This window comes from Schistocerca americana, chromosome 2 (assembly GCF_021461395.2).
Source record: "Schistocerca americana isolate TAMUIC-IGC-003095 chromosome 2, iqSchAmer2.1, whole genome shotgun sequence".
Taxonomy (NCBI): domain Eukaryota; kingdom Metazoa; phylum Arthropoda; class Insecta; order Orthoptera; family Acrididae; genus Schistocerca; species Schistocerca americana.
This window is the reverse complement of record NC_060120.1, coordinates 95790623-95814680: the sequence shown is the minus strand read 5'-3', so window position 1 is coordinate 95814680 and position 24058 is coordinate 95790623. Positions and strand designations below refer to the sequence as shown.

Sequence of the window (24058 nt, the reverse complement as noted above, 5' to 3'; positions counted from 1 at the left end):
GCATTCGGGAGCATGAGGGCTCAACCCCGTCTCTGGCCATCCTGATTTAGGTTTTCCGTGATTTCCCTAAATCGTTTCAGGCAAATGCTGGGATGGTTCCTTTGAAAGGGCATGACTGGTTTCCTTCCCCATCCTTCCCTAATCCAAGCTTGTGCTCCATCTCTAATGACCTCATTGTCAATGGGACGTTAAACACTAATCTCCTCCTCCTCCTCTTTAATCTGACCTGGTGGACATCCCAAATGCTTAAGCAGTGGGTTGCACAGCAGTTCTATATGCGGTTTCCTTTGTAATTGAACTACACTTTCCTAAACTCTCCCAATAAACCAAAGTCAACCATTCACCTTCCTTATTACTACTCTTATGTGCTTTATCCATTTCATATCGCTTTGCACTGCTATGCCTACATATTTAATAAAAATGTCTTTGTCAAGCTGCACACCACTAATACTGTGTTTGAACACTACAATATTATATTTCCTACTCATTAACTCCGAGCTTTTTACACTGACAGCATGCTGCCATTCAGTGTACCAAATAGAAATTCTGTCCAAGTCATCCTGTACCCTTCTACAGTCACGCAACAACAATACTTTCCTATATACTATAACATCATCAGCAAACAGACACAGATTGTTCCTCACCCTAACCTTCTCTGTCCAAATTAAGCACACCAACTATTAACAGTACCTTCTTTTTGATAGGTACCATTCCTCTCACAGTACAAAGTACGAGTGTGAGTCAAATGAAAATCTTAAATATTTTTTTAAATATTATTTATTGTGCGGAAGTGGTACAAAGCTGCACCACTTTTCTACACAATCTCCCCCACGCTCAGTGGTACAAGTCCTCCAGCACTTACAAAGTGACAAAGTGCATAAATTCCTTTAGAAAAAAATTCTTTTGGCAGTCCGTGCAACCACTCATGCACCGCATGGCATACCTCTTCATCAGAATGGAACTTTTTTCCTCCCATTTCGTCTTTGAGTGGTCCAAACACATGGAAATCACTTGGGGCAAGGTCTGGTGAGTATGGTGGATGAAGAAGACACTCAAAATGCAGTCTACGATTGTTGCAACTGTTGTATGGGCAGTGTGGGGCCTTGCATTGTCATGTTGCAAAAGGACACCTGCTGACAGCAATCCACGTCACTTTGATTTGATTGCAGGCCGCAGATGATTTTTAGGAGATATGTGTATGATTCACTGGTGACAGTGGTCCCTCTAGGCATGTAATGCTCCAAAATGATGCCTTTTTCATCCCAAAAGAGAGTCAGCATAACCTTCCCAGCTGATGGTTCTGTTCGAAACTTCTTTGGTTTTGGTGATGAGGAATGGCGCCATTCCTTGCTCGCTCTCTTCATTTCCGGTTGGTGCAAGTGAACCCAGGTTTCGTCCCCAGTAAGGATTCTTGCAAGGAAGCCACGCCCTTCTCATTCAAAGTGCCAAAGAAGTTCTTCACAAGCAGCAACACATCGTTCTCTCATTTCAGGAGTCAGTTGCCGTGGCACCCATCTTGCAGACACTTTGTGAAACTGGAGCACATCATGCACAATGTGGTGTGCTGACCCATTACTAATCTGTAATGTCATTCAGTGTCACTCAGCGGTTTTCTTTCACTATGGCTTCAACTGTTGCAACATTCTGTGGAGTCACAACTCATTGTGCCTGACCTGGACGAGGAGCATCTTCCACAAGTCACACCATTTGCGAACTTCCTACTCCATTCGTAGACTTGCTGCTGTGACAAACATGCATCACTGTACTGAACCTTCATTCGTCGATGAATTTCAATAGGTTTCACACCTTCACTACGCAAAAACCTAATAACAGAACGCTCTTCTTCCCTGGTGCAAGTTGCAAGTGGGGCGGCCATCTTTATACTGATACTGCGACGGTATGTGTGCATCTGCACTATGCTGCCACCTACAGGCCGTTCTGCACGCTGTTTGTAGCACGCTTACGAACTTACAAGATAACAGTGTGAAATTTTGATTTGTTATTACAAATTTAAGGTTTTCATTTGACTCACCCTTGTATCTCACATATAGTTGGGCCACTGAGACAGCAAATCTCCTATGATGAACACTGGCCCAGTATGCTGAAATTCTTACTAAGGACTTCACAGGCAGGCACTACCCTCCAACTAGCAAACGAGCAGATCTTCTAAGCCATATCCATACAGGTCCATAACCCTTCAACTACCCCCATGAACCAACTACAAAGAAGCACCCAGCCCGTCACAATGGATTGGAGCAAATGACTGACCAGGGCAATGACTTCTTATTACCATGCATGGAAAGGAGGAACTTCTAATCCACAGGCCTTCCCATCACTCCCAAATTGGTATCAGGTGCCTATCCAATCTGTGAAACGTCCTGTTCTATCTTTAAACCATACCCATATTTATGGCCATTAAAGTTGCAACACCACAAATGAAGCAAATAATGAAATTTTACTTACTGTGTATATACAGTACACTAGGAAGAATACGTAATGAAATTTGAAAGTTATTTGGTAGAATGCAGTATGTAAAATTTAGTACCCAGAGCTTTACATCTACCACAACAACTGCTCTAATCTGGCTGGGCATCGAGTTGAACTGAGCTTGGATGACATATACAGGAATGTGATTCCTTGCTGATGTGGCTGGCTAGGGGTGGCTCCTGTCCTTATGAACATCCCCCCCCCCCCCCTCTCTCCCTCTCTCTCTCTCTCTCTCTCTCTCTCTCTCTCTCTCCAAGGGTGTCCATACAACAGGAGTTTGTAAGTGGGGACTAGACCTGGGATAACACCTGAATACACTATATTCTTTCATTTCTCTGAGAGCTAGGAGGGGCCACGGCCCATAGGTATGGGCAGCATTGCCCCCCGCCCCCACCTCTTCCCCCACACAAAAATCAACAAAAGTAAAGCACGGATTGTAGTGAAATTACATCACATGACACCATGGACACTAGGAAATGAGACACGAAACATTGTGGAAGACTTTTGGTATTTACAATAATAAGCAGTTCAGACAAGAAGAAAATATAAAGCTTTTGAAATATGGTGCTACAACAGAAAGCTGAAAATTAGATGGGTAGGTTGAATAACTAATGAGGTGATACTGAATTAAATTGGGAGGGGGGGAAGAAATGTGTGACACAATTTGATTGAAAGGAGGAATTGGTTGGTTTAAAAGAGGGAGCAAGGGACCAAACTACGAGGTCATCGGTCCCTTGTTCCTAATAAAACAATGCCACAAGTGTGAGAATAAAATGGACGAGACATATAACACAAAATGGAAAGAAAGGAAAAACCACAAGAACGGAGGAAAGGCAACAAACACCAAAAGTAACACAAGAGGACAAGAAAACAACTGAGAGATGCTAGAAACAGAAGAGAGTAAAACAAGAAAGCAGATAAAGGGGCTGGCTGACCACGAGAATAAAAAGGAAAAGCCAGCCACTCTGCAACACATTAAAACTTCTACCCTAAAAGCACTAGGGTGGAGGACACAGAGGGACAAACAACATGTGCTAAAACCTACATAGAAGTATAAAACCCATTCTCACAGATAAAATGTAAAACTAAAGCTGCTGTTGAGGTATCGTTGCCCAACACTGAAGGTAGGGAACTGGGAAAGTTAAAAGTCCGCCGAAGAGCGGCTAAAAATGGGCAGTCCAGCAAGAGGTGGACGACTGTCATTTGGGAGTCACAGTGACACAGAGGTGGGTCCTTGTCGTGAAGCAGGTAACCATGTGTTAGCCATGTATGGCCAATGCGAAGCTGCCAGAGAACAACTGATTCCCTGTGAGAGGACCGCATGGAAGACTTCCACACATTCTTTATCTCCTTAATGACACACAGCTTGCTGTGCATACTGTTATGCCATTCCGTCTCCAAAAGCCTGAAAAACCCTGCGGCGTAAGACAAAACGCAGGCCAGCTTCGGAGATGCCCATCTCCAGAAGTGGTTACCGCGTCGCCTGTTTGGCCAGCCTGTCGGCAAGTTAGTTGCCTGGGTTCCGACGTGTCCTGGGGTCCACACAAACACCACTGAACAACGGGACCATTCCAGAGCATAGATGGACTTCTGGATGGACACTACCAGACGATGGCAAGGGTAGCACTGGTCGATAGCTTGTAGGCTGCTCAACGAGTCAGTGCACAGGAGAAATGACGCGCCAGGGCATGAGCGGATGTGCTCAAGAGCACGAGATATGGCCGCCAGCTCTGTAGTGAAAACACTGCAGCTATCTGGCAAGGAATGCTGTTCAATATGTCTTCCAGGAACATACGCAAAGCCTATGTGACCATCAGCCATCGACCGTCGGTGTAAACCATGTCAGAGCCCCGGAACACGTCACGAATCGAGAGGAAGTGACAGCAGAGAGCAGCGGGGTTAACGGAGTCCTTAGGGCCATGCAAAAGGTCCAGACGAAGCTGCAGCCGAGGCGTACACCATGGAGGCATACATGAATGGATCTCAAGTAGAGGTGGTAAAGGGAAGGACTCCAGTTCGGAGAGAAGGGACTGCACGCGAACTGCAATTGTTAGCTCCAACCTGCGCTGCCGATGCGAGAGATGGACCACCGCGGGTGGGAAAAGGAGACAGTAATTCGGATGCTCAGAAGAACTATGAATGTGTGCAGCATAACTGGCAAGCAGTTGTGCATGTCTGATTTGCAATGGAGGGATGCCAGCCTTCACCAGTACGCTGGTCACCGGACTCATTCTGAAAGCTCCTGTCACTAGTCGAACCCTGCAGTGGTGCACAGGGTCGAGTAAATGCAATGCTGAGGGCGCTGCCGAATCATAAACCACACTCCCATAGTCAATTCGGGATTGGACAAGGGTTCTGTAGAGCTGCAGCAGCGTAGAGCAATCTGCACCCCAACTGGTGTTGCTGGGGTAACAGAGGGCATTGAGGTGCCGCCAGCACTTCCTCTTAAGCTGACGAAGATAAGGAAGCCACGTCAATCGAGCGTCAAAAACCAGTCCTAAGAATCCATACATCTCCACTACAGTGAATGGATCGTCATGAAGTTAAAGTTCTGGGTCCGGATGAATGGTACGGTGCCGACAGAACTGCATGACGCACGACTTTGCAGCTGAAAACTTGAAGCCATGGGCTAGAGCCCATGACTGCACCTTGTGGATGGCTCCCTGTAGGCGCAGCTCAGCAACACCACTACTGGAGCAGCAGTACAAAATGCAGAAGTTGTCTGCATACAGAGAAGGTGAGATGGACGGCCCGATAGCTGCTGCTAGACTGTTAATGGACACTAAAAATAGAGAGATACTCAATACAGAGCCCTGCAGGACTCCATTCTCCTGGATATGGATGGGACTATGGGAGGCAGCAACTTGGACATGGAAAGTACAGAGCGACAGGAAGTTTTGGATAAAAATCGGGAGCAGGCCCCAGAGACCCCACTCATACAATGTGGCAAGGATATGACATCACCAGGTTGTTTCAGCAGCTTACAATGAACGTTGGTAAGGCTGATGTGCTGATAGCTATTGACATAAAGTGGATTTTTACCGGGTTTGAGCACCGGAATGGTGGTGCTTTCCCGCCATTGTGATGGAAAGATGCCATTGCACCAGATCTGGTTGGAGGTGAGGAGGATATGTCGCTTGTAGGCAGATGAGAGATGTTTAATCATCTGGCTGTGGATCTGATCAGGCCCAGGAGCTGTGTTGGGGCAATGTACAAGGGCACTGAGGAGCTCCCACTCTGTAAATGGCATGTTACGGGGTCACTGTGGCATGTAGTGAATGAGAGGACTTTCCGTTCCAGCCGCTGTTTGAGAGTGCAAAAGGCTGGGGGGTAATTCTCCAACAAACAGGCTCAAGCGAGTGCTCAGAAAAGTTCTCGGCAAACGCGTTAGCATTGGTAGATAACACGCCATTTATGGTAACACCGGGAACACCTGTTGGGGTTTAGTACCCAAAAAGACGTTTGATCTTTGCCCAGACTTGGGAAGGTGATGTATGGCACCCAATGATTGAGACGTATCTCTCCCAACGTTCCTGCTTCCGTCGTTTGATAAGCTGGTGAATGCGGGCACAGAGCCGTTTAAATGCTATGAGGTGCTCCAGGTAAGGGTGCCGCTTATGCCACTGTAGAGCTCACTGACGTTCTTTAATTGCTTCAGCGACTTCTGGTGAGACCACCAAGGGACTGCCTTATGCCACGGGCACCCTAAAAAGTGAGGGATCGTGTTTTCTGCTGCAGAAACAATTGTGGTAGTCACCTGCTCAACCATGACATCGATGTTACCATGTGGGGGAGATTCAACAGTGACAGCAGAGGTGAAAGTTTCCCAGTCCGCCTTGTTTATAGCCCATCTGGGCAGGCATCCATGGGCCTGACGCCGGGGCAGTGACAGGAAAATGGGGAAATGGTCACAAACACACAGGCTGTCATGTGCTCTCCAGTGGATAGAGGGCTGCAAATTAATAAATCAATGGCCAAGTAAATACCATGAGCCACACTGAAATGAGTGGTGGCCCCAGTATTTAAGAGGCAGAGGTCGAACTGAGACAGTAAAGTTTCGACACCTCTGGATTCTGACAGCCACAGCTTCAAGAGGGGTTTGAAGGGGCACAGTGTCACTACAGACTGAGTTTAGGACATAAACGCAAACTCCACCCAACACTCAATTATAGTCACATGGTTCCTTTAATATCCCTTATAGCCATGGAGGGCAGGGGTCAGCATTGCCGGGAACCAGGTTTCCTGGAGGGCAATGCTGATAGCAGGTGTAAGGCTTAACAGTTGTCGTAGCTCAGCCAGGCGGTGGAAAAATCTGCCGCAATTCCACTGGAGGATGACGTCATTGTGAGACTGGGAAGGCATGGAACATTCAATGAGGCCTCAGAGTCACCTGCTGCCACCGACTTTTTGCCTGAGCAGTCTATATCCATTGTGTCTGAGGTTCTGGCGAGATCTAGGTCCTCAGTGGACGCCAGAATCTCCACCCCATCCTCAGATGCAGAGCTTCTAGATAACGGTGGTGTGGGTGCCACCACAATTTCCTTGGTCTTAGGGGTCTTCTCTTTGGATTTCTCTCACTGCTCCTTGGGTTTCCCTGGCTGGGAGGGCTTCACTGGCTCAGTCTGCAGGACTGAGGATGAGCATGAAGCACTAGTTTTAAAAGCCCAAGTTTTAAAAGTTTGTGCAAACATTTATGTGGGCACACTAATCAGGTATGTTATGGTGCCCCTGGCGGGCACTGGTCACGCAAACATCCCATCACCTTCGACAGTCCCCCCCACTGCTCCACAAGCCAGATGACCTCATAAACAACCCCATCTAAGGTGATGGGCTGTGTCAGCAGCAGCTCTGATGCATAGCTGTAAATATTGTTTCCCTCACCATACTCACAGCATGTGTCCCCATTGGTGCATAACATGCCACAGGTGAGGTAAGAAAGGACTCTTGCAAGAGGTATGTTGTAGGAGTCCAGAGGCAGATATTCCCCGACCTATGAAAGTGTGCTGAGTGAGTGATAAATCTAAGGAACTGCAGACTTCTCATTTTTACAAAATTAATAATGCAGCCACAAAAGCAGCTGATATATTTGAGGATGCTGAAGACAATGACCGGATTGACAGGAAAAAGACATAAAAAACTAACTTCCCAATATACATGAAAAAGAAAATTTACAATCAATGGGTATTACCAGTTTTGACTTATGGCAGCGATACACATACTTTCACTGCAAACATAACTAAAAAAACTGGAGCATTACTGAACAATGGAGACATGAATGTTAAGAATTACTAAGAGAGAGAAAAAAATATCGACCAGGAATCAGACGGAGGGGTTTGCACTTGTCCTGAAAGCAATTGGCTCCCTCTTATCCTGTGGTCTGAGTTACCTGTCACTCTTTTCTAATCTTTCCGAACCATCCCTCTTTCATCTCAGGATAAGGAACTGATATTTCCAGAAACTATGATTGGTACTCTCACATTTAAATGACTCTATTGGCAGTGATGGAATTTCACATTCTGGAGCTAAGTATTAGCCAGATGTGTAGATGTAATTATGACTTTAATGGAAATGAAATGGAGGTAGATGTAGCCAGATGAATGGATATAGAATGTACCAAGGTCATTCTGTGCTGAATTCAAAACACAGGAAAAGAATGAAATGATGATCTACAGAAGATGGGTAGCTGACATTAGAAAGGAAGGTAGAAACAAATTGGGTATGAATTCCTGAAAACCACATAATGCAAGAATACATCTAGAGAGCACCTTTATCTAGCAATGGTGGATGTCAAACGGCTGACAATGATGGATTTCCATTTTGCCATAAGATTGTGTGGCTATTTCTTATCAGTTCTATTTGTGGTAGAGGGTAGTGGATTGTATATCTGGAGTTGGGGTTGGGTTGTTTGGGGAAGGAGACCAGACAGCGAGGTCATCGGTCTCATCAGATTAGGGAAGGACAGGGAAGGAAGTCGGCCGTGCCCTTTGAAAGGAACCATCCCGGCATTTGCTTGGAGCAATTTAGGGAAATCACGGAAAGCCTAAATCAGGATGGCCGGACGCGGCATTGAACCGTCGTCCTCCTGAATGTGAGTCCAGTGTCTAACCACTGCGCCACCTCGTTCGGTATACCTGGAGTTTACTGGCAAATATAGTTACCACCCCCCCCCCCCCCCCTCTCCAGTTTTCTGCACAGCATTTGAGAAAACTGGTTACATTAATTAGGATGTCGCTAAGGAATAAATGAAATAGCACCCTTTAAAACTGTGTCAAACATTTGTTTCTCCAAGTGGTAATGATACTGTAAACCAGAAGGAATACACAACAGTAAAAATTAGATTAAATGATAAATAAAGTATCTTATCAAGCAAAATTAAATGTTCAAGTATTTAAATTGATACTAACATTCCCAGGTGCTAGCACATCACTGCAGAAGTAGCATCCAAGCTGAGGACCATCTGGTGCAACAGCTACATCCTTCTTCTGATTGCGCATCCCGTGTCTTATGACGACAAACGTATCAAAGCCCAAAGCAGCTGTCATCACCAACTGAAAGATACAAATAAAATTAATACCATAGAAATTAAATGTTCATAGAATTTCAAAAATAAATCATCATCACAAATTATTTTACTTGCATTGACAGATATCAATTTGTACTGTTGAATTCAACAATATTATGAAATTGTTTGATTGTATTGTTAAATTCTGGTTTTTAAAAGTTTTAATCTGAATTTTTTCTCTGGACACAGGATATGAATTCGCTCAAAATTTAAATGTTCAAATGTGTGTGAAATACTAAGGGACCAAACTGCTGAGGTCATCGGTCCCTAGACTTACACACTACTTAAATTAACGTATGCTAACAACAACACACAAAAACCTATGTCCGAGGGAGGATTCAAACCTCCAGCAGGAGGGGCCGCGCAATGTGTGACATGGCACCTCAAACCGCGTGGCCACTCCGCATGGCTATGAATTCGTTCATTCATTCATTCATTCATTATGTACCGTAAATCCCATCAAGACTGACAACCTTCAGAGACTGGATGAATCAAGATGTACATTAATTAAAGACAAGCATATCATAGAAACTTAATCTGTAACAATGAACTACAGTTATTCTGCTCAGTGCTGTCCATGTTTATGTCAGCTAGTATTCAACCAAGTACCTTAGAAACATGTTAGGCATGTAAACATAAGTAAAAACACTAGTTTAAGGAATGAAATATTGTATCTAATCTGACGTGTCATTTGAAAGATGATTTCTTAATGTGCTGAAGTCAGCAGGTAAACTATAGTGAACGGCCAGCACTGAGTTTGTGTGAATATTGCTTCACATGAAATCGAACAAATGATTGGGATCATTCCCTTCTCTTTAACCCATGTATTTATAACAGACTACAAGCAGGAATTTTGCTCTTCTATCCTTTTGAGATTTGAAGAAGACTGATTAACAGTCAAAACAAGTACTTGGAATTATAATTTGTGACAAAAGAAACAAAAATTGTAATGGACAATCACATAATGTACTTCACAACTTAATCATTTAAGCTTTATAATCTACTGCAGTGTTCAGTGGTACAGGTGAAAGAGAGAATTGTGACTGACATTGTGGAGCATCATTTCAGGGTTGACAAAAAATGTGAAATAATTATGTCAAACTTTTAGTGTATAACCCCTTTCCATACAGCTGTTGCACATCTTCCATTTAACTTACATGGTATTTTGTTTCTGAAGTTTGTTTTATGGTGCAACATTTTCCACTACTCTTCACCACAGATCATAAACCTTTAACCTCTGCAAAATGGATATACATTTTTTATATATTAAGGTTGGCAAGTTTATATCTCATTTTACTGAACACAATTTTACACAGTGAACCTGATGAATAAAACCTTACTAAATGCTAAGTCACATCAGTTTGGTTTTAGTTCTGAGCCTTCAGTAGTGTCCATCAGCATTGTCATCAAACACAGTTGTCACTGAAATTCACACTGTCGCATGGCTTGCGGAGTAGATGTAGATGTAGAGATGTACTTGACAAATCACTCAATACGAGCACTGCCTGTGAAGGCAAGGGTCTGTGTATAGACCACTGATAACAGAAAGATTAATTTGGAAACCTATCAAATTCTTTTGTATTCAAAATACATCAGCCTCCCTCTCTATCTTTCCAGGACTCTTTATACAGCCAGTGCAGAGTTGGGACTGGTATGGTAATTCTCCAATTTTCATGAAGCACAAACCATATCAGTGTATAGGTTATTATTGTGATGGAGTCACTGCTCCCAAAGGCATTTTAAAGCTACTGCCAGGACACCCAAGCGATGAATCCGTGTACCCCCTCTATCTGCAACTAGTGATTAAATGTGACAATGTTTTCCAAAGTGCTCATGCATTATGTGCCTGAGGTGTGATGAGGGAACCAGGTCAGTATTTACCTGGGTGGATATAGAAAACCACCTAATAACCACATCCAGGCTGGCCAGCGCACCACTCCTGTTGTTTATCCACAAAGCGGATTTCATCTGGAGCCAGTGCAGTTCTCTGTGTTCTGGAAGCAGACGCTTTAATATGATTCACTACCCTGATGGATAAAGTACATCAACCTAAAGGCCATAATTACGTAAACCGTAGCTTTGTTAAAGGAACTTCAAGTCAATGATCGTTAACTTATACTGTGCAAAATGCAACTGGAGTGTAAATTTTGTAAAATTTTCTATTTAGAGCAGGATATCGTTTCTTAGAAGTGACTTTCACATTGTAATAAATGTTCTTGGTGATGCAGCTTTCAGGGGGAAATTTCCCTGAAATAACACACATTCTATTGGAGGCATTCTTATGAAAAAGCGTAATGTTATTTTCAGAATGAATCTTTCTCTCTGCAGTGGGATGTGCACTGTTTTTAAACTTGTTTTTGACATTAAAAACTATGTACTGGACTAGGACTTGATACTGGAACCTTTGTCTTTCCAGGCAATGGTCCTACCAAGTGAGCTATCAGTGCACAACTCATGACTTACCCTCACAGCTTCAGTTCCGCCATTACCTGTTCCTACTTTACAAACTTGATGGAAGCTTGCTTTCACTCTTGGAACAAGGGATACTGCAGGGCAATGTCTTAATTGCACTCTACAAATTATTCCTGAATTAGATCTTTCACTCTGCAGGATAGTGTGGGTAGATTAAAAAAAACATGAGGGCACACCATAGCTTGTGCCTGGGCAACACAGGCAGTATGATGATTGCCTGTGTAAGACAAGGTTAAAGTACCAAGCTTCAGAGTAGCACACAGTTTTGATCTGTCTTGAAGCTTTGTAATTTTATATAATATTATGGTACTCACCACTGGAATCAGTTATATTCAGCAGCTACTTCTTACTAATACTGACCTATGGTTTTGAAGCAGGCACCCTCACAAAGAGACAGTCATTGACACTCCAGGCATCAGAACTGAGATTCCTTGGATCCACTTTCTGGCAGACCATGATGAATAAGTTAAGGAATGAGGAGGCAAGAAAGAAAGATGGAATCAAGACTCCCTTTTAGACCTACTCAGGACATCAAGACTACGGTGGTACAAGAACAGCCTGAATAAATTTGGAAAGAAAAGTGGAAGGATATCTTCCTGTAGGAAGATCCAGAACCAGTTGGATGGACATGATCATGGATGACCTCGCTGCCAAAGGAAGGGCAATGGATAATGTTCTCCATGACAGATTATAATGGGCAGAAGGAAGTGGTAGAGGCTCAAACAGCACCCTGGAAAATGGAAATGTTTTTTCACCAAATAATAATAAGTGAACAAATTGTTTTCTAACTAACTGCTATATATTTGTTGTAACCTTCAATAGAGTAATTACACCACGAACCTACTATGCTGTCATAGTAGGAGGAGAGGTGATACTCCTACGTGGCGCGTCCCAGGTGGCGGATAGGGAAGTCCTCACTGGTTTACTGGCGGACTCGAGTGAAATAAAATAGCTCTCGTGGACCAAACACACCCTCTGCGGTTAACACCTGTAGTTGTAAATCGGATCTTGCTCCAACTAAAGTTGACAACCTTCGAAAGTCAAAAATGGAAAGGTCTTTTAGGAAAAAAATTCCACCGTCCTGCTCAAAAAGGCAGGAAAAGGCTACATTGGATTCAGTGGGTAGTCAACTAGAAGACAGCAACGAATCGAAGTGTTTGCAACCATCCAAATGCACACTAAAACACAAAAAGAAGATTAAACATGAGCAAATAAATTATATAGCAACACACAACATAAACTCACTACTTCAGACCGGAAAACTCACGGAGCTCACAGATGAACTAAATAAACAAAAAATTTTAATAACAGGGATCCAAGAAATGAGGAACACCACAGAGGACCCATTTGAATCACAAGGATACAGAATTTATAATGGGAAACCAGGACCAAGGTCAATGAAACAATGTCCCCAGTTTGGAACAGGGTTTTTAGTAAACATAAAAATAATGGATTCAGTAACGGATTTCCAAGCAGTATCACCAAGAATTGCAACTCTAAGCTTTAAAATAATGAATAAAACCTATACAATATTAAATGCTCATGCCCCAACAAATGAAAAAAAAAATTGTCTAACAAAAACAAAGGAAGAGGAAGATAAATTTTGGGACCTTCTAGAACAAACTGTGAACAGAGTAAATAAAAAGAATGTAAAAATCTTATTGGGAGATTTCAATGCTCAGTTGGGAAAAGAAAGGAAATATAAAGATATAATTGGAAAATGGAGTCCACATAAATTTACGAACAAAAACGGTCAAAGACTTGTAGAACTCTGCAGAGAACACAACTGTATATCTAAATCAACATACTTTAAGAGGAAGCCAAGTAAACTTAAAACATGGAAACATCCAGACTGGAGGAAGGGCGAGTGGCAGCTAGACCACATCTGTATGGACAAAAATTAGAGACAGGCTCAGACCATTATATGGTTAAAATTAAAATCAAATTCACTCCGTTAAAGAAGAGGACCAGAAAAACTAATAAAATAAAAAGGAGGTTTGACCCACATCAGCTAATTAAAAATAATAGGTACCAACAAATAACACAAACCATCAAATTAACGGATGATCTAGAACAATTAGTGCCTAATCTTAAAAAAGAAGCAGAGAATCTAGCTCCCTTGAACCCACGAAGGAAACATGTGTGGTGGACATCAGAATGTGACAAATTCCATGAAGATAGACACCAAGCATGGTTAAAGTTTCAAACACACAAAACTGAAGAAAATGCCATCAACCTAAAAAATGAAAGAAAAAATTTAACTCAAAATATTAGAAGAATCAAGAGAGGATTTCATAAAGATATTATAAACTCTATAGAAGGTAATTATCATAAAACCAACTCCAGGAACTACTATAAAATCTTTGGGAAACAACTACAACAATATGAGGCCCCTACACTAATACTGAAAGATGAAGATGTAAGAATGACACACAGTAACAAGGAAAATGTAGAAATCATGGCAAAAGCATTTAACAAACTTCTGAATTGTGAGGAACCCAAAGAACTCTTACAAATCAACATAACTACCCCAATAAAAACCAAACCTAACAAACTAGACCCTCCAACTTTCCAAGAAGTGGAAAAAATTCTTAAAGAACAAAAAAATTATAAGGCATGTGGAGAAGATCTAACAAAAATTTGGGTAACAGAACGATTTCCCGAACATTCGACCACAGCTATCATCCACCCACTACACAAAAAGGGAGATAAGAGCAACCCAGACAACTACAGAGGAATCTCTCTCCTAGATTGCATACAAAATTCTATCCAAGATCCTATATGAAAGAATCAAGGAGCAATTAGAACATGAGTTAGGGGAATATCAGGGAGGTTTCAGACCATGGAGAAGCTGTGCAGAGCAGATAATTAGTTTAAAATTGATTATGGCATACTACAAGAAATGGAACAAACCTCTGGCAATAACATTTGTAGATTTTAAGAAGGCATATGACTGTCTCCACAAACCTTCAGTATTAAAAATTTTAAGAAATCTAGGACTCCATCCAAAACTAATTAAAATAATACAACTCACTCTAACCAACACCAAAGTGAAGTTTAGAGGAGAAATTTCGGAACCATTCCTCATAAAAACAGGCTTAAGACAAGGCGACTGCCTATCACCATTACTGTTCAACTGCACACTGGAATACATAATGAGAGAATGGTACAAGGACAATCCAAAGAGGATAAGAATTGGAAGTGCAAAAGATGACATTAGCTTAAACTGCTTGGGATTTGCTGAGGATCTTGCTCTCCCAGCCAACACCGTTCAAGAAGCCAGGCAACAAGTGAAATCACTACAAGAAATAGCAGAGAAAGTAGGCCTTAGAATTTGAAGAAACGGAGATTATGCTAACTGATCCACCACTTGCAAACAAAATTACAATAAGAGAACAGGAAATCAAAATTGTTGATAAATTTAAATATTTAGGCAAAATAATAACATACAATCTAAATGAGAAGCCATCATGGCAGAATAGAATAAAAAAACTGAACTACACAAATTACATTACCAAAACTACATACAACAAAAAAAGCCTATCTATAGATGCAAAATTAAAACACTATAAAACAGTTACACAACCAGAAATAATGTATGCAGCTGAAACTATCTTCAGAACAACTAATACAGCAGAAATTGACAGAATACTAAAAATAGAAAGAAGAATAATTAGGACATGTATAAATAAACAGTATAAAATAAATGGACATTGGAGAATAGCATCAAATGAAACAGTATACAAGAAAATAGAACCAGTCATGAGCACAATCAGGAAGAAACGCATCTCATTCTTTGGACATCTGATGAGAACTCCAGAAAACAGAATTAGTAAAAAAATAATACAAAAATTGTGGAATAGCAAGAGGACATTAAATGGATCACACAAATTAAGGAAGATATAAAAGAACTTCAAATTACAGTAGATGGCCTAAAAAACAAGACAGAGAAAACCAGAATACTGCAAGACCCGCAAACCAGACTACAAATGAAAATCAATAAAATGAGTACAGGAAGAGTGGTCTCAGATGAAGAAAGAAAGAAAATATCTGAAAGAATGAAGAAATATTGGGCAGACAGAAGAGCAAAACACCTTTCATATAAGAATAGACTCTAATAATTATATTACCTAAATATCATATTAAATATAAAAACAAAGATGAGGTGACTTACCGAACAAAAGTGCTGGCAGGTCGATAGACACACAAACAAACACAAACATACACACAAAATTCAAGCTTTCGCAACAAACTGTTGCCTCATCAGGAAAGAGGGAAGGAGAGGGGAAGACGAAAGGAAGTGGGTTTTAAGGGAGAGGGTAAGGAGTCATTCCAATCCCGGGAGCGGAAAGACTTACCTTAGGGGGAAAAAAGGACAGGTATACACTCGCACACACGCACATATCCATCCACACATACAGACACAAGCAGACATATTTAAATACAAAGAGTTTGGGCAGAGATGTCCAATTCATATCCCGTCGACCACAAGGTCTGTGTAGACGGAGTTCCTGCATGTGTTGAAATATTTGGGAAGGAAATCGGTTGTGATCTTTTCTAAGAGATCATCCCACTATTCACCTTGACAGGTGCCTCTACACTTCTGCCTCGACTGACATCTCTGCCCAAACTCTTTGTATTTAAATATGTCTGCTTGTGTCTGTATGTGTGGATGGATATGTGCGTGTGTGCGAGTGTATACCTGTCCTTTTTTCCCCCTAAGGTAAGTCTTTCCGCTCCCGGGATTGGAATGACTCCTTACCCTCTCCCTTAAAACCCACTTCCTTTCGTCTTCCCCTCTCCTTCCCTCTTTCCTGATGAGGCAACAGTTTGTTGCGAAAGCTTGAATTTTGTGTGTATGTTTGTGTTTGTTTGTGTGTCTATCGACCTGCCAGCGCTTTTGTTCGGTAAGTCACCTCATCTTTGTTTTTATATATAATTTTTCCCACGTGGAATGTTTCCTTCCATTACATAAATATCATATTAAGTTATTGTTGAACCAAATTGTATCCCTGTGTAACAACTTGTTTAGAACTTTGTATTTTTGACTAGAGTGGTCCAATGAAGGCCATAAAATAAATAATAATAGTAATAATAATAATAATAATGAGTAATTACAATTGATAAGGATAACATAGCTTGCTATTATGAAAATAATGTTTACCTTTTCCTTACTGGTCGCAATAACTGTTGGTAGCCAACGACTTTCTCTTGAATCTGTCAGAAGAAATATCACATCGTGGTTCTCTATCAGCTGCTCCAGTTTCAGAACAGCTTTTTGGACCTCAGGAAGCATGACTTCCCCAACAGTGTGTCCTGGCATCGGCATATGTAACTGATAGCCAGACGCATTCTGCAAATGTTCAGAGAGTTTCAGCAGGCAGCTGAAAGTAGATAAAGATGTATATGGTTTTTGAAATCTTTTGACATTTCAATATTATTCCACTTCAGTGAGGATAGAATGCCTGTTTTTATCATTATATGGTCTACATTTGCACACAAAATAATCTGTGTCTGTAATTCGCAGGAGCTCACAGATTTTTCTTTTAAACAGTGGTACATGTCTCAGTCTCTCATACACGTATTGAACATGGAGGCATTCAGATAGTCTGCTTTCAAATATTTTAAAATTTTGTTAACTGCAATAAGTTAAAGAAAACATAACTATACAGATTACAATGATGATCATGTCACACATGCATGTACTTACATGTTTGAAAGACTAGCCGTGTAATAATAAATAAGTGCTCTTATAAAAATAATTTCAGATGGGTATTTCTAAACCATCTAAAATGCTAAAACTGGTGAGGTATAATTTTAACTAGAATCATATTCAATCTCTCCCATTTCACACATTCACTAACAGACAAACTTGAGCATGAATATATCCTTTGTTTTAAAATATTCTGTTGCAATTAGATTGGATAACCAGAACAGAGGCTGAAGAGAGAACTCAGAAAGAATTTTAAGGCTCATCCCTTACAGATATAAAACAAGAAAGACATCCAATTTGACAATACACTTAAATTTCCTCTCTAGCAACCTAAGAAGAGGTCTGGACATTACACAAAATGTTTCTTTTTATATCATATCCAGTCACACAATAAGCACCAGACAACTGTGGGACCTCTCACCAGAGAAGTGATCAATGCATCAAAGGGCAGCCTTATATTAAAAAATAGTGTTACAAGTATTTCATCTCAGCTGGATGACAAAAACAGTACACCTCAGCTAGGTCATTGGCTACCTGTAGCTTATGGTCTCTAATTTTAGGCCATTCATTCAACTGTGGACACATGACACTGTGCTTTCCTCAACAGTGAAATGAGTGTGTGTAGGATGGGTACATAATCTGTCACAGTACATCCCCAGTCAGCTTTTGCAAGGTGCCATGTTAGCAAAACTTCTTTGACTACATTTCCATATCGAAAATAGTGTTGTTGGTAGTGATGCCACCATGTGCTGTTATTAAAATAAAAATGACACTGATTTGTACATTAGTTTGAATTTGGCAGCCATTTCATTAAGATGTGCTTTATGGTTCTTGCCAAAAATGAAAAAAAAGTGCCCTATTGTTTGACAATTCACTTTTCGCTTTTGAATGAAACCACTCATGATTAGATAAAAATGAAAATGTATTTCATTTATAGTGGTGCTTTGCTATCAGTGTCAACAGTTAGATGTTGATTCAACGAATTTAAACATGGTTCAACATGTATTTTTGATGACGTAACAGTTCCACTGTTAAGTGCAGAAGAGAGAGCTGATAGGTGGAAAGGGTACATTGGTGTCCTCTATGAGAGGGAAAACTCATCTCATTACATGATAGAAAAAGAAGAAACAGGAATCAATATAGAAGAGATATGGAATCCAGTATTAGAATCAGAATTTGAAAGAGCTTTGGAAGACTTATGATAAAATGAGGTAGAGGTTATAGATAACATTCCATCACAGTTCCTAAAATCACTGGGGGAAGTGGCAACACAATGACTATTCACATTGGCGAAATACCATCTGACTTTTGGAAAAACATCATCCACACAATTCTGAAGATAGCAAGAGCCACCAAGTGTGAAAATTATTACACAATCAGCTTAATAGCTCATGCATTCAAGTTGCTGACAAGATTAATATACAGAATACTCTAAAAGAAAACCTGAGGATGTGTTAGATGATCAGTTTGGCTTTAGGAAACGTAAAGGCACCAGTGTGACAATTCTGATGTTGTGGCTGGTAATGGAAGCAAGACTAAAGGAAAATCACGACATGTTCACAGGATTTGTCGACCTGGAGAAAACAATGAAAATGTCCAATGGTGGAAAATGTTCAAAATTCTGACAAAAAAATATAGGGGTGTGCCATAGGGAGAGATGGATAATATGCAAAATGTAAAAGAGCCAAGAGGAAACAATAAGGGTGGAAATCCAAGAATAAAGCACTCAGAGTAAAGAGGATGCAAGACAGAGGCGGCAGACTGACAGAAAGGCCATTCCTGGCCAAGAGAAGTCTACTGGTATCAAACATAGGCCTCAATTTGAGGAAGAAATTTCAGAGAATGTATGTTTGGAGTACAGCATTATATGGCAGTGAAATGTGGGCTGTGGGAATACTGGAAAAAAGAAGAATCAATGCATTTGAGATATAGTCCTATAGAAGAATGTTGAAAATTAGGTGGACTGATAAGGTAAGGAATGAGGAGGTACCCCACAGAATCACTGAGGAAAGGAATACATAGATGGCACTGACAAGAAGAAGTGCCAGCAGTGTAGGACATTTATTAAGACATCATGGAATAACTTCCATGGTACTTCAGGGAGCTGTGGAGTGTAAAAACTGTGGAGGAAGACAGAGATAGCAACACATCCAGCAAATAATTGAGAACATAGGTTGCAAGTGCTACTGTGAGGTGAAGAGGATGGTACAGGGGAGAAATTCATGGCTTGCTGCATCAAACAATTCAGAAGACAGATGGCTCAGAAAATAAAATTAAATTAAAATAAGCTTCCTCAAGTGTCATGTAAGTTATTCCATGATGTCTTAACAGATGTCCTATGATCTTTCCCCTTTTTCTTATCAGTGTTTTCCCTATAAGCCTTTCTGTGTTGATTCTGTGGAGAATATCCTCTTCTGTACCTTATCAACCCACCTAATTTTCAGCATTTTTCTGAAGCACCACATATCAAATGCTTCGATTCTCTTATTTTCTGGTTTTCCCACAGTCCATGCTTCACTACCATACAATACTGTGTTCCAGATGTACAGTCACAGAAATTTCATCATCAAATTAAGGCCTATGTTTGCTACTTGTACACTTCTCTTGCCCAGGAATGGCCTTTTTGCCAGTGCTAGACTGCTTGCTCCATCAATCACGTGTTATTCTGCTGCCTAGGTAGCAGAATTCCTTAACTTCATTACCATCAATCTCGATGTTAAGTTTCCCGCTGTTCTCATTTCTGCTACTCCTTCTTATTTTTGTCTTTCTTTGGTCTACTCTTAATATATATTCTGTACACATTAGACTGTTCATTCCATTCAGCAGATCCTGTAATTCTTCTTCACTTTCACTGAGGATAGCAATGTTGTCAGTGAATCTTACCACAGATATCCCTTCAAATTGAATTTTAATTCCACCCTTGAACCTTTCTTTTATTTCCATCATTGCTTCTTCGATATATATAGACTGAACAATGGTGGCAGGAGACCACATCTCTGTCTTGCACCCTTTTTAATCCAAGCACTTTGTTCTTGCTCTTCCACTCTTATTGTTCTCTCATGGCTCTTGTACATATTGCATATTATCCATCTTTCCCTCTGACATACCCCCATATTTTTTTCTCAGAATTTTGAACATCTTGCACCATTTGACACAGTTGACTGGTTTCTCCAGGTCAACAAATCCTATGAACCTGTCATGGTTTTCCTTTAGTCTTGCTTCCCCTACCAACTGCAACATCAGAATTGCCTCTCTGGTGCCTTTGTTGTTGTTGTTGTGGTCTTCAGTCCTGAGACTGGTTTGATGCAGCTCTCCATGCTACTCTATCCTGTGCAAGCTTCTTCATCTCCCAGTACCTACTGCAACCTACATCCTTCTGAATCTGCTTAGTGTATTCATCTCTTGGTCTCCCTCTACGATTTTTACCCTCCACGCTGCCCTCCAATGCTAAATTTGTGATCCCTTGATGCCTCAAAACATGCCCTACCAACCGATCCCTTCTTCTAGTCAAGTTGTGCCACAAACTTCTCTTCTCCCCAATCCTATTCAATACCTCCTCATTAGTTACGTGATCTACCCACCTTATCTTCAGCATTCTTCTGTAGCACCACATTTCAAAAGCTTCTATTCTCTTCTTGTCCACACTAGTTATTGTCCATGTTTCACTTCCATACATGGCTACACTCCATACAAATACTTTCAGAAACGACTTCCTTTACCTTTCCTAAAACCAAACTGATCATCATATAAAACATCCTTGGTTTTCTTTTCCATTTTTCTGTATATTACTCTTGTCAGAAACTTTGATGAATGAGCTGTTAAGCTAATTGTGCAATAATTTTTGTACATGGCATTTCTTGCTATCTTCAGACTTGTGTGATGATGTTTTTGCGAATGTCATATGGTATTTTGCCAATGAGAATAGTCATTTTGCTGCCACTTCCCCCAATGATTTTAGAAATTCTATTGGAAAGTTACCTATAACCTCTGCCTTATTTGATCATAAGTCTTCCAGTTCCAAAACTCTTTTAAATTCTGATTCTAATATCGGATTCCGTATATCTTCAATATTGACTCCTGTTTCTTCTTCTTCTTCTTCTTCTTCTTCTACCATGTCATCAGATAAGTTTTCCTCCTCATAGAGGACTTCAATGTACTCTTTCCACCTATCAGCTCTCTCCTCTGCACTTAACAATGGAATTCCCATTGTACTCTTAATGTTACCATCCTTGCTTTTAATTTCACCAAAGGTTGTCTTCACTTTTCTATATTCTCAGTCTGTCCTTCCATCAATCATTTCTTTTTCAATTTCTCCATATTTTCCATGCAGTCATTTTGTCTTAGCATCCTCGCACTTCCTATTTATTTCATTCCTGAGTGACCTGTATTTCTGTATTCTTGAATTTCCCTACACATTTTTGCACTTCCTTCTTTCATTGATCAACTGAAGTATTTCTTCTGTTACCCATGGTTTCTTCACAATTGCCTTCTTTGTATGTATGTTTTCTTTCCAACTTCTGTGATTGTTCTTTTTAGAGATATCCATTCCTCTTCAAATGAACTGCCTACTGAGCTATTCCTTATCGCAGTATCTATAGCCTCAGAGATCTTAAAGCATCTCTCTTCATTTCATAGTACTTCTGCATCCCATTTCTTTGTGCATTGAGTCTTCTTGACTAGTCTCTTACACTTCAGCCTACTCTTCATCATTACTAACTTGTGTTGCGAGTCTATATTTCCTCATGCCTACACCTTACAATCCAGAATCCGATTTCGGGATCTCTGCTGACCTTGATGTAATTTAACTGAAATCTTGCCATATTTCCTGGCCTTCTCCATTTATACTTCCTCCTATATAATTCTTGAACAGAGTATTCAGTACTACTAGCTGAAATTTATTGCAGAACTCAACTAGTCTTTCTTATTTCTCATTCCTAGTAACTAGCCCACATTCTGTCGTAGGCCTTTGTTCTACTTCTTCCCCTACAACCACATTCCAGTGCCCCATGACTATTTGATTTTCACCTCCCTTTATGTACTGAACTATCTATTCAATATCATCACATGCTTTCTCTATCTCTATCTTCAGCTTGTGAATTCAGCACATAAACGTGAAGTATTGTTGTCGGTGTTGGTTTGCTGTCGATTCTGATGAGAACAACCTTACCACTGCACTGTTCACAGTAATTCACTCTCTGCTCTACCTTCCTGTTCATAATGAATTCTACTCCCATAATTCCATTTTCTGCTGCTGCTGCTGCTTCTTCTATTACTCCACAATCTTCTGACCAGAAATCTTTGTCTTCTTTCCATTTTACGTTGCTGACCCCCACAATATCTAGATTGATACTCAGCATTTCCCTTTTCAAATTTTCCCTACCATGTTTACACTTCTGACATTCCACACTATGACTCATAGAATGTTATCTTTTTGTTGGTTATTCACTCTCATGGTCATTCCTCCCTTGGATGTGCCCTTCTAGAGATCCAAAGGTGGAGGTGGGGGGGGGGGGGGGGGGGAGATATACTGCAATCTTTTTTGAATAGGGAGATAATCATGACACTTTTTCAATTACATAGGACCTATGTCCCATGGATACACATTGTGTGTCTTTAACACTGTGGTTTCCACTGCCTTTGCGTCCTTATGCCATTGGTCATTGTTGATTATTCCCATCTCAAGGGCAAGAGAGTGCCCTGAACCTTTGTCCGCTCCTCTTCCCTCTCTGACAAGGCCATTGGCTGAATGAGGGTGACTTCTTATGCCTGAACTCCTTGGCCACCATTACAGATATTTTTTATTCAAAATGTAAGCAGTGCCAGGGTTTGAATGCAGGACTGAGGACTTTTTTTATTACCAATCAATGATGCTCCCCCTAGGCCATGGGTGCCTGGACTACAAGGAAGCTGTAGATGTTAACTGTAGAGGAAAACAGAGACTAGAATACATCCAGTAAATAAGTGAGGAAGTATGTTACTAAATTCTACTCTGAGGTGAAGAGGTCGGCACATGAGAGGAAATTGTGGAGTCATGTCAAACCAGTCAAAAGACTGATGACTCAAAAAACTCCCTAGGTCAGGGGCGGGCAAACGTTGCACGCGGCTCATGAGCGCACAGCGCTGAACGTGTGCTGCTCGCGTGCAGGCGTCGACCGGGGCAGTGGCGACAGCCGGCAGGTTGCGGCAGTGTAGTGCCTGGTTAAGCTGCGGACGTTGATGCGAAGCGACCGCTACGTAGTGAACGTTATATTTGAAGTACCGGGAAATGCAGAGTGAAACAAGGAAACAGAGAAGTGGAGATTTGCTATCTTTTAAAAAGGAGTGGGAGAATCATTTTTTCTTTGTGCAAAAACGTGAAAATTCGAAGTTTTTAATATCTGGCAATATTCTCCCTGGTCAGTGGAAGTTTAGTATTGAAGGCCATTATAATAAATTTCACAAGGACGAGTACAATTTATTTTCAGATTCTGAGCGGATGGGGAAACTGACTGAGTTTAAGGGCAGGACTCGAACCTCCGCCGGGACCAGCCGCACAGTCCACGACTGCAGCGCCTTAGACCACAGGAGAGGAATCTGTCATAGTTGCTGTTGTCCAGTGAGATCTGCGACTTTCTTTCGTCATGTCTCTCATGTAACTGATTTAACATTTTATGGAGCACTGTTTTCAATTTTTCAGCACAACAGTGATAGCCCAGCGGTATGTGCAAGTCATAAGATTGCGCTTAATATACCGAGAGCTGGAAAACCATTGGCTGAATTAATACGTCTCGGTTAAGAGCAAACATCAGTGATGAAAGTTTGCGTAACTGTTTGCGTTTGTCTGA

At 41.0% G+C, this 24058-nt stretch overlaps 1 protein-coding gene across 1 annotated transcript in view; it reads right to left on the bottom strand.

Annotated features, from left to right (window-relative positions):
* The window catches only part of LOC124590150 (ubiquitin-like modifier-activating enzyme ATG7), a 100275-nt gene that overhangs the window by 42701 nt on the left and 33516 nt on the right, over positions 1 to 24058 (bottom strand). The window contains exons 8-9 of the mRNA XM_047131626.1: positions 16686 to 16874; positions 8892 to 9035 (exon numbers count right to left, since the gene is read on the bottom strand). Coding sequence (XP_046987582.1) covers positions 8892 to 9035; positions 16686 to 16874 — 333 coding nt within the window. The remainder of the gene's footprint in view (positions 1 to 8891; positions 9036 to 16685; positions 16875 to 24058) is intronic.